This window comes from Prenolepis imparis, unplaced genomic scaffold, assembly GCF_030444845.1.
Source record: "Prenolepis imparis isolate NDT839.2.m4 unplaced genomic scaffold, iyPreImpa1.0 SCAF_15, whole genome shotgun sequence".
Taxonomy (NCBI): domain Eukaryota; kingdom Metazoa; phylum Arthropoda; class Insecta; order Hymenoptera; family Formicidae; genus Prenolepis; species Prenolepis imparis.
The window spans coordinates 4,470,488-4,483,012 of NW_028141173.1; the positions used below are offsets into that span (position 1 = coordinate 4,470,488).

At 31.6% G+C, this 12,525-nt stretch overlaps 1 protein-coding gene across 7 annotated transcripts in view; it reads right to left on the reverse strand.

The window, feature by feature from the left end:
• Positions 1 to 12,525, reverse strand: part of LOC145946136 (secretin receptor) — a 34,810-nt gene that overhangs the window by 13,849 nt on the left and 8,436 nt on the right. For all 7 annotated transcript variants that reach the window (XM_083055599.1, XM_083055598.1, XM_083055597.1 and 4 more), the window contains one exon: positions 6,380 to 6,474. In XM_083055599.1, the coding sequence (XP_082911725.1) occupies positions 6,380 to 6,391 (12 nt within the window). In that variant the 5' untranslated portion in view covers positions 6,392 to 6,474. The remainder of the gene's footprint in view (positions 1 to 6,379; positions 6,475 to 12,525) is intronic.

The following is a 12,525-nucleotide window of genomic DNA, read 5'->3' on the forward strand; positions in this document are numbered from 1 at the left end:
CCCCTTAAGGCTCCTGGCTCCTTTCTGACCATGTCGAAGTCGTGACGTCAGAGGCGAGAAAACACACGCTAAAATTTCTTAGATGCCATTTCGAAATAAAAAAATATTTCGATGAAACAGCACTTCAGATGGCTTTAGCACACTCTTAAAAAACCCCGAAAACTATCCTTTCCCCTTTATAATTAATCAACAGCTGTAAAATGTAATATTATGAAGCCCAGTCCGTCTGGTCTTTGCACATGCGCAGTCATTCCGCATGTCAAAGTCTGATATCTCGATCATTTTACAGATGTTGATTGATTATAAAGGGAAAATGATAGTTTTCGGGGGTTTTTAAGAGTGTGCTAAAGCCATCTGAAGTGCTGTTTAATCGAAATATCTTTTCATTAAAAAATGGCATCTAAGAATTTTCAGCGTGTGCTTTCTCGCCTCTGACGTCACAATCCAATATGGCCGCGATGAGCACCCAGGAGCCTAAAATATTTTTATTATTTCGGTAATATTTTTATCAAGCGGCAAAAATTATTGTTATACCGATCAATAATCTGATCTGTGTTTTCGCAGCATGGCTGCCGATCATTAAAACTGCAAACTAATATGCAAAACAGCACCGTTAAATACATAAATTATTGGACTATACAACGTTTCCTATAGAAATTAAATATCAATATCATTTTCATGAATAATTTATATATCATATCAGAGCTTATTTGAGTTCAAGAGTTTATCGCAATAACAAATTATAAATCATTATCCGAATTCTATATTAACAATTGTTATTATCATCGTTAAGAGGATGGAGTAACAGTTTGTTTAAAAAGGTTAAAATGATTTTATCGTTTGGATTATATCATTTTTAAAAGGATAACATTAAATGTGTGTGTTTACGTTTACAACTACTCTCCTAAAGAAACATAGGTAATTTGCCATCATTTACGGCTACTAGTTTCGAGCTCTCGGTTCATAGAAACCCATTCGAAAGCTTTCAAAATGGTTTCAATAGTTCACTGCGCATTTCTTCTCTCGCGTTCACTTCTTCCACGATACGTTGACGAGGCAATGAAATTGTTTATTTTCCCTCCGACTTTTCTACGCTAGCGTAGAAGCAAGCGCTCTATCCCATAAAATGCATCCCGCGTATACTATTCTGGGTCGCTAGCTTAAAATAAACTTCGCGGATAATTCATCGCGACAATTTTCGCACAGCGCATTCCTCTTTATCTTATATCTAAATTTGTGTTAATTCGTTCCCGCAACAATCGGGGATAATTTCGTGGGCAATTTGGTCGTCCCGTACTACAAGTTTCACTTTTACGCTGATGAAACTATCAATGTAATTAATTCTTGTAAAGCGATGATTACACGCGAGAATTCTCGACGGCAGATTCTCTTCTCGCAGAAATAACTGTACGAACGTAAAAAATAATTAATTTTTAATAATAAAAATAAATTTTTAAAAAATTAATAAAAATAAAATAAAAATTGTACAATAAAATTAATTTTTTCGATGTAGTATATAGTGATGAAATATTGACTAAATGTTTTCAAGAATTTAGAGAAAAATTATTTATCAATATATTACTTTAGAGATTTATTCTTTGCATATTTTAATTATAGAGAGCACAAACTAAAAATCTTTTTATATATTGGTTTCCTTGGTTCTTGTTATATTAAAAAATTGAATATGTGGATTATGTAAATTTCTCTCTCATAAAGAGCTTCTCTCTCAACGAACCTCAACAGAAAAAGAGAATTTTTCCGCTATTTTTCTAATAATTTCCAAAAAAACAGCTTTAAGAAATATGTTGCATAGATTTACATAGCTTTCGGAATATTTTTTTTTCCTCGCCATTTCATACAATATAACGTATAAGATAAGAATTTCACCTGACTAAATTATATTCGAAGCCACATTTCTCTGCTCTTTATATATCTCTCTTTCAGCATCTAAATGTGCATATTTTATCGCAGAGAAAATTAATTTATTTATTTACCAACTTTCCGCGTGTAATTTTATATTCGAGCGATGTTGCAAGCGCATACGCGATGCCAAACGCGACGCACTGTCTGGGAAAAGGTGCAGAGAAATATATTTTTATACCTCCGTATATATAACTTACAAACGGATCCTCATATCTCGCTATACATATACGACGTAAACGAGCATCCGTATATATATTATATCGGTCGGAAAACTGCTCTCCAGATGGCAAATGAACGGTCATTCCGCGCGGAAAGTTAGCCTCCCTATTGGACTCTGGATTTCGCTCGAAAGCTTGAACCCGAGCTTTTTCTGCTGAGAGGACGCTTATCGTCGATTTGTCGAGAGCGTTTGAGATACGACGACTATCAATAACGTCGATTGCCGATACTTCGTGTCAGAAAGACACGAAATATCGTTTTCTCGATGTTTCAAATTAACCCTTTCAAAAAGATATCCGCTTTGCATTATCCGTGAATTATATACAATAATAATTGTCGTAGCTTCATTTCAATTTCGTGTACAAGCAGATTGTAAAAATTTCGAAAAATGCAGAAAATGCATCCTCCGGAAAAGGAGAGAAATATATCCTGAAAATATTTTCAAGAAGGTTTCTCTAACATATGTATGTATGCAAAAGATTTTTGTAATATATCACGCAAAAATTTATTACGCAGCAATTTTCTCAGTAACAGTTTGTACAAAATACGACAAACTCTGCATGCTGTACATTATATGCAAAGCGTCCTCGAACCCTTTGGGAAAAACAAATGAGCGCTATACCAGAGTTACACGATTTAATTCTCCTAACTTTAATGCAAATACGTGACAAATAAATGACAGTTAGTCAAAAGTGTAATGACATAAAATATAAATTGACGACGAGCTGCATCTGCCTCGGGGTATAAAAGCTTTCCGAGGAAAGAGATTCCGGCAGTCGGATTATTTATTTGCATGCATTAAAAAGTTAGGAGAAGTGATGAGTCACTTTCAAAATTTTTCGAGTATAAGATTGGTCCACATGATGCGAAATCAGTGCACGATTCTGTCTCAAAGGCGCGTTTCTCCGTAGAAGTGTCGAGGAAATCTTTATTGTTGAACGAAACCGACAATTGTTTGCGGGGGAAGTTTCGCTTTGATTTCGTTGAAGACTTTAGCGAATGCAGCAAAGGACACTTTAAAGCACGGATTTGTCTTCCTGCGGGAATCCATACGGGAAAATATAGGACGGTGGCTTTTGCCGCCATCGTTCTTAACGATAGTATAGTTTATGATCTATACAAAGCTTTCGCGCAAACTCTCGTTCACACGAGGGAAAAAAACAAAATCATGTTATATCCATTACGTATGTGCGTGCAAAAAATACGTTGTACGAGCTTGGAAAAAGCTTGTTGGGGATTCGCGTCTGCTCTCGAAAGCACACAGATATTATTAGTAGAAGCGGATATATCTCGTAATAAGCTGTCGATAATAAAATATCGGTACGAATCAGAAGCGTGACGTTTTTTCAAAAAAAGTTTTTGAAAAAGTTCTCCGTTTTCTTATCTCAGCGCAATATTCGCGAAATAAAAATTCGAAGATAAAAAAAATTCGCAAGATTCGTGTTTTCTGAATAAGCAAAAGAATGAAGATAATTATATTTATTCATTTAAATACTTTATAAAAAAATGTAATCATTATTCTTAGTTTTGTGCAAATATATATTATAAATAATTAAATAAAATTGTATAAATATTAAAGCTGAGATTTCTTCGGTCAATAATATTATGCAATGTTATGATTATCGTTAAACCGACATTAATTTTAATGTGACGTTAATGAAATGTCACTGCAAACAATATCGCATTAATGTAATTTTGACATCGCATTAATGCAATTTTGACTTTGCCGAATAAAAGAGTGTGAGTTGCAACGAGAATGCAATAGAGAATAGAAAATAGCATAATTGTTTTGATACAAACTACTCGGAGTTTCCTTTGCATGTAATTTTCGCGATAAATTGCATAATGACGATTTTCATAGAATAAAGATAACTACGATTGTGATCTCGATGATTAAGTAATCTCGACGGACTACAGCAAACAAATTTGTTTTCTTACATGAAAACTTATAAATAATTTCTTCAAGGAAATAGTTTACCAATCATTACAAATGGAATAATTTATTTCGAAGAAAAAATGATTTCAAAAATTCTATTATATAATATTGAAAGAGAGACTTTTCAATGTTCATCAATATATTTTTTAAATATTTGATATTATATTTTAGATATGTATAAATTATATATACTTTATACTTTTAACTAAATCAAGATTTAAATTTACTTTTAAATAATTAAAAAATTTTTAAGTCATATACATATATTTTATTCTAATTATTAATCATCAAGTAAATTCTGAATTTGTTTGAAAAATACAAAAATTGAATAGAGATTTAAAATAAATAAATCATACAGAATTTATTGAAACATTATTCACAACGCGAAATTATATTAATTATTCTAAAACCAAACTGAAAAGAAAACGATGTAAAAGAAAGTATTCTAAGTAGTCTTTACCAGCTGCACGCGACACTTTTTTTCCTTTTTTCCTCCCTTTTAAGATTCTCTACCTCGCTTAATTCAGGTATTCGAAAGTTTTCAGAGTTTCTGCCGCGGCAAAGAAATTCCAGAAAACGAAATTACGTAGTTGTATCGTGTAAAAGACCATCTGAGAACCCGCGTCTATAAATATCTGTCCGACTAGCCCTTTCGGGTATTTTTTATTCATTTTATTGCACACGTCAAGAAAAGCGCCGGCCAGTTTGCTGATAGCCTGCAGTTGAGCCTTCAACAAGTTTATTTAGAGAATATTATCTCTCCGCAAAGATTTATAGATATTCTGGCACAAATATTCCGGTGGTGCAGATGCATGCAAATTGTAAGATCTCGAGATCCTCTTTCATCGACATTGACAAACGAAAGGTCAACTGGCATCAAACACATGTCTGGCATATATTTGCATTGACGTATTTTTATTATGACAATTAACGTTATTTTCTTAATTAGAAAAGCAAATTGAATCGTGTTATTGACATTTTATATGGCTATTCCTTATATTTTTTAATTTATTTTGTTTTAATTGTTTTATAAGGATTTTTAAGATCATTTTATTTGGAGAACTATCGTAAATACACATGATTTTTGTTTTGATCAAGAGAGCTAAGAGCATTATGAAACGACGACTGAATCAACTGTTATTTGTTTTGAAATCTATTCGTCAATATCAAAATATGCGATCGCAAATTTCCTCCAAGTGACGCGGAAAGCGATATCGAAATTTAATTATTGACGTTTGATTCATTATTACTATTGACGTACGAAGCAAAATTTATGACATGTTTATTTTTTTGATGTATTGCATTTTAATGAATTATGAGAATATTAGAATAAAAGCGAAAAATTAACAATGTTAAAAAAAAATATATATATATATAAAACAAAAATTTTTTATGTATTTAATATTGTGTTTTTATTCGCTTTTTGTGCTTTTGAATACAACTGTATTCATAAAACTAATATTTAAAATTAAATTAAATTATTTGATTTAATAAAATTGTAATAAAATAATTTATTACATTTTCTTGCTTTCAGCTTAAAAAGATAAATATTTAGAGCTTTAAAGGCAGAAGATGAAGGCAAAAAGTCAATAAATGTCAAGCTTATTCTATATAAAATATGAATATTACAATTACAGACATGTTCAGATTAAACTCAAATATTTTTATGTTGATTTAATATCAAATATTTTTATATTCTACAGTTATGCTTTTTGCATCTTTTAATAGTCACATTATTTTGTTTTATAAAAGAATGAAGATTTCTTTATAATTTTTTGACCTGAACATTATTTGCAAACACCTATTTTTAGTGGTAAAAACCCATCATTGCATCAGCAAGCGGTCATTGTTTGTCTCATATTATCGCTGATGATAGATTGGTTTTATGATGTTATTTTTGTATAAACCTAAATTATTGTGTACACTATAGACAATAGTTTATTTTATTTTAATTGAATTACAATTGTCGTTTGACAAACACAGAATGTTTTTGAACAGTTGTCAAAATTTTAAAGTTTGTGGAAGGAAAGTGATTTGTTTATTAAATATTAAAATGTATTTTTGAATATTCTGTATGTTATATAAAGGTATTAATTAATCAATTAATATTTTATATTAATTAATAAATTTTATATTAATTTTATATATTATAATATAGTATTATATTAATTAAGGTTACTTTCTCCAAATAAATTATTAAAACAGTAAAAATGTTTGAGTCTAATAATTTGAACATATTGTAGTGTGTGTCTGTAGTTTGCAGTTATTGTACAAATATTTAATATAATTAGTAGTACTTACGTGCATCTCCATGGCGGTTTCTTGGATTATTAGAGTCCGTGAGTTAATCTCTTCTCGCAGCTGTGTTTCTCTTCCGACTCTCAGAATGATCCGTTCTGAAACATATCGCGCATTTTATATATTAATTAGTCATCGCCCATCAGTATTTCCAGTGTAACGGGGGAGAGAGGGGGACCACGCTCTGTTTTTCTTTTCATAATCACTTTATAGTTGCCGTCATATATTCGCGCCAAGTCGGTAATTTTCCTCATTTCGGGACGATTGTGTTTTGATTATTAATTTTGGCGTGTGAACCGTTAATTTGGATGGCTCGGTTGTAATGAGCTACACGGTAGAAAATACATCGATTATTCTTCCGTTCATATACGCTTTGACAGGACTTTGGCCTTCTGTGCAATATTACCGCGAAAATCGACTGTTATACCATGCATAATTCGATATATGTTGCGGTTGTGAGCTGTTTAACAACAATTTTGATGAAAGAATCCCCGCATCGTTTATCAGAACGATATCGGTGATAAATATTGACTCGATGCAAAAGCGATCTTTCACACATCGTTGTTTTGAGAAATAAACATTAATGCGACCGCACAGCATCAATAATATTTGTTATAACACGCGCATGTTTCCCAATATAAAATATGTATATAAATTGTTGTTAACTCTCTTTCTCCTCTGTTTGTTAATAAAATGGATTAATATTGTAAAAATTTTGTGCAAAAAACAGAGAGAGAATATTTAATCATGCTATTATTATTATATTATTTTATGAATAACATCAGCTGTGTGAAAGAATTCAGTACAAAAAATAATCATTTAGAGGCCGGGTCGATGAAGGATTGAACGAAAGTTAATCAACGAAATCTCGAATTGACGATGATAGCCGGAATGGCCGGACGCGCCCTTGTTTGTCATTTAATTAGCCGTGTATTAGTAGGTCAAACAACACCTCTTCTTCTTTTGCGATACTGCACCCTCCAGTCTATTAATCCGGATACGATAATCATTAGTGGCGATCGATCAGCAACCGTAGATAACAGCCACGGAATTTCGCGAAATTTGTTCAACGAATGAACCGACAAGGGTATCGAAGGATCCATTACAAGATTATACTGCCCACTGACATATTAATTCGATTCATGTAATAGATATAAGCTATCGCTCGGAAATAAATAAATTAAGAAATTAGAGTAAAGATCGTCATAAACAAAATTAAGAAGAAATGCTCATTTGGAAATGATTTTAGTTAAGCTCCATTTTTTATTAAAAACAATTCAGAATTTTATTTATTATTAAAAATTGTATCTATTAGTAGACACATTTTTTCTTTTCTATTACTAGAAATTGTTTCCTTTCTTATTTTACTTGCAAATACATATATATAATTGCATATGATTTATTGTATGATTGTATTATATTTTATGCAACAAAATAGTATGTACACGTCGCAGTCTTTAAAAACTTGGCATTAAATGCGAATCATTTGTCGAACCAACATTAGATCGTATTTGCTACATTCGCGAATTTATGGTGGGAATATCGATTTAGCACATTTGCTGACGCGTTATGTCTTTAGCAAATTAATGTGCATGTGAATGCACACCAACTTTACATAGTACGTTAATGCGAGGTTATCAAGAGTCATCAGCAGTTGATTAAAAGCCTACCATAGTAGAATAACGAATCACGTGCAAGAGAGATTCGTCAATTATGCATTTATTTAGTGTTGCATTTATTAGTACTGCGGGCGCGATTTTAAATGGCAAGGATACGCTAGATGAACGTCGCATTATCCAATGCATACATTCCCAAATGGTTATCTCCGTGACATATCGTTGACCATTATGTCGAGTTTGACAGGTTTGATAGAATCGAATTTATCTGACCGAACCGGGGATGCTAGCTCGAACAATAGGTCGCAAATTGCGTCTACATTTCAAATCATGTTAAATTAAATTGAATTTCTTGACGAAACTTTTTACAATTTTTTGTCGCTTCGTGTAATAAAATAAACATAGAGCATAATTAAAAAATGTTTACCCACAGAGACGCCTAGGATGAGAGATATATGAAAGAGAGAGAGAGAGAGAGAGAGAGAGAGAGAGAGAGAGAGAGAGAGAGAGATCTCTCTTTTTTTATTAACAATATCTTCTTAAAAATATTAAACCTTCTCCGCGATCAACGATAACACGATCGAAGTCTAGCAAGTATAAGTAGTTGTATATTTGAAAAAAAATTCGTATAACTACGCGTGTGCTTTTTTGCGTCTTATCGGTCGGATAGTCACGCGCTTTTCGATCGCGATTGAAATAGATCAGCGCGTATTTGTGCGATTGCGAGAGAATCTCGAGAGGCTGTTCGAGTACCGCGAGCACTCGAGGGATGTTCCGAGGGAACTTCCGCTTACCGGTGAAACGAAAACATTCCACATTGGTTGGCGCACGTGTTCATATTAAATTAAAACACCAGGCGCAATTTGCGCCGAGCGAACTACAATGATGATTAACAGAGACATGAACGGTCAAACAATTAGGGAGAAAGCCGTACCGCGCCAAGACGGCGCTTAGAAAATCAATTATACTGTCTCGAGGATTATCCACGGCTTCCTAATCAACTCAAAGTGAGCTCACGAAATTTTCGCGGAAACTATTAAGGGTACTTCATGCGTAAAATAGATTCAGGAATATTGTGACATTTACATTTCGATTACGACAAGATTACGCTTCTTTTCTCATTTTTAATCTGATTTTTTAATATGATTTATATGCAATAGATTTGTTTGATTTTTATTTAAGCTCAATTTTATTTAAAAACGATTAAGAATTTTATTTATTAAATTTAATTAAAAAGTTTCTCTTTCCTATGATTAGAAATTGTCTCTTTTTTTATTTTTAATACTTGCATATCATTTATTTGCAAGATAGATTTGTTTGATTTTTTTTACAATAAAGGAGGCAAATTATTTGGAAGCTTTTCGCATTTCTAAAAATAATTCTTAAAATATTGTTTTTCATTTTCTTGTTACTACTAGTGTCTAAATTTATCATTCAATTTTAACACTGAATTCCTTGTGACAAATTTTACTTTACGAACAATTTTTCTGAAATTTACAGTTCTGGGAATTTTTCGCCGTGAATATCATAATTAATTAAAAAGCAACTTCACGTAGTAAACATACGAAAAATAGAGGAAATAGTGCGTACGCGAGTATATATTGCATTTAATTAAATGCTGCAATCTGTGCGAAAGACATAACAGAAAGTATGGACTTACATGGAATGCATGTGTATAGCATTCCATCTTACTGCAAACATTTATATACGTTTACACGAATATAAAGAAAACATTAACTTTACAGTATTATAATTTATAATACTTATCTCTATCTCTATATTACAGATTGCAATTAAAGTTTCTGACCAAAGTTGAAATCTAGCTAAAAGTCAGGTAATGTTTAAGAGTATCCCGAAGCACGGCTTAACTCCATAGCGTATTTCTTGTGCCCTACTTTGTGTCGTTACGTTAAATTCGCGGTATTTAGCTCGCTTTGTGCTTCATTTAATTTACGCGAAAATATCGGCTTCCCTCATCGTGGCAAAGTTCTCTTCCTTTGACGGTAAAGAGACAAAGACGCGCGACAATTCAACATAATCCTTTTAGCTTTTAAGTACTCACATTTAGACGTAAATTCGGTGTTGTGTAATGAATCTCCGTGGACGTTTTGCTGGTGTTTTACGATAAAAAAATATTTTTTAGAAGTACGAAGAATAATTGAAAAAAGATGAGAAAATGAAAAGAAAATATTTTATAATAATATACGTATCTCTACCATTAAGAAAATATATATTTCGCAAGAATGATCAGAGAATGTATTCGATAACTATACAAATTGGAAAAAAAATATTATAAAATAGCATTTTTCTGAATAAAGTCGCGTAGATGATAGTACATAGAAAATGCAGACATTCGTATCAGTCATGAGGTTCGGTTTATCAGAAGATGAAACGAATGTACTCTATTGTAGTTTGTTCGTACGGTTCGTCGATTCTGATGCCATATATAGTTATACGTAATAGTGCTGAGCAGAAATCATAAGAAAATTTTATTGTGATACGCTGAAATGATTTTGGCCATACAAATCAATAAAATTTAAATTTAAAAAACTTCAAAGATTTACCTTAACTTATGATTATTTAAAAAATTATTGGCACACAAAAAATATTATATATAACAAATAAAAATACTAATTCGATTATTTCTGTATTTGTTACAGAATAAAATCATTATTGTTCTTTCTATTTGATATAAATAGCTACCACGGTGACTTAACATAACAGCTGTAAAATATTATAGAAGAAAGATTTCTTCTCATGTTTTGAATTCTTCTGTGACTTTCCTCCTTCTCGACACCTCACCTACATACGAAATATTCGCGTGTATTAGAATGTCAATAAACACATTTCGGTATCTTATTTGGGCATGTATGCCGATTCTTCATTCTAATAAATAATATATGTTTTTTCTGCGTTTTAATGTATGCTTTAAATTTTTAAATAATAATTCAAATATATTTACATATGTATTATGTATACAATCTTATCGGATCACCATTTTTTAAAATGATTATTCAAATGTACGATATTCACGTAACAATTTGCATATTACAAATGCAGAAATAATATTTTAATAATGTGGCAAATATGGCAGACATTGAAAAGGACAACTTGTTGAACATTGCAAAGCCCGGTCATATATCATGAATTTCCATTCGCGCCGGTCGGTCAATCGGAATAAAACAAACAGCACGTGATCAAAGCGTGGAAAATCGCAAATAAATATCCATTTATTATATAATAAATATCCATTTATTTGCGATTTTCCACGCTTTGATCACGTGCCGTTTGTTTTATTCCGATTGACCGACCGGCGCGAATGAAAATTCATGATATATGACCGGGCTTTGCAATGTTCGACGGATTTGCGACAAGTATGGAATCCATGAACAGAATATGAACTCCGCATTTCTGGGTTTTCGTGGCACATTTTAAAATAGGCCATTGGATTTTATCTAATATATATGTACATCATATCGAGCACGTTCAAATCCCATGGGTGTCTTTATCTCATCGCGTGACTTTTTTATTGTAATGTCATTATAAACAGTATTTTAACTTTCCACCGTGTTTTTCCTTCTCTCGACGACCAATCGATAATGCTCGTAATTACCTCGTAATTGAAAAGAACTTTTCTTTTGCGTCGCAAAGCATTTTAAGGAAACGAGAAATTAAAATGAAAAGTTCGTTTAACGAACGATATCACGCGGAAAACGCTAATGCAAATCGTGCGGAATGGAAGTAAAAATCAATAAGCAAGGGAATTTCGAGGAAAATAAATTTAGTGTTTTACGCGAGATTTATCAGCGAGTTTGCTATTAAATTATTGATCCCGTTGAGTATCTCAATAATTCATGTATCTGATGCACTGACGTGTGTAACATTATATAAATAATAATATATAGAGATAAATAATAAGTATAAGAGAAAGAGAGTTATCCTATCTATGTAAAATATTTCCGTCACGTCTTAAGCAAAATTGACTTAAAACTTATTAAACTCGCGAAATGTTGTTTCGCATCGTCGTTTCGTAGACGCAATGTCAATACTTGTGTAAGAAAGATTACACTGGTGTGTGGCAAGAATATGAAAGCTCGGGTTTGCTTCTCGCGTTGTTGCTTGTAACATGAATGAGTGACGCTATTCTTCGTCTCAAATGAAACATTCGATCCATCTACATGAAACTAATAACGTTCATGACATGAATATATAAAAAAAGAAATTGATGCAAATATAAAAATAATGCAAATGTAAAACACTGTACTAAAAAATTGAAAATAAATATGAAACTAAAATTCTTTACATTATTCTTTGCACCAATACAATATAACATATTAAATCTAACAAACTGTATATTTGACTTAAATACTAATATATGTTCAATTAACAAAATAATAATTTAGTTGAAAGGTTTAGTCAAGTTAATAAATTTTTTTTTTAGTGTAAAAAATATATAATATATATAATTATAAAGATTTCTTTAATGTTTCATTATTTTGTTGCAAAAATATGAATAATTAATAATTAATAAAA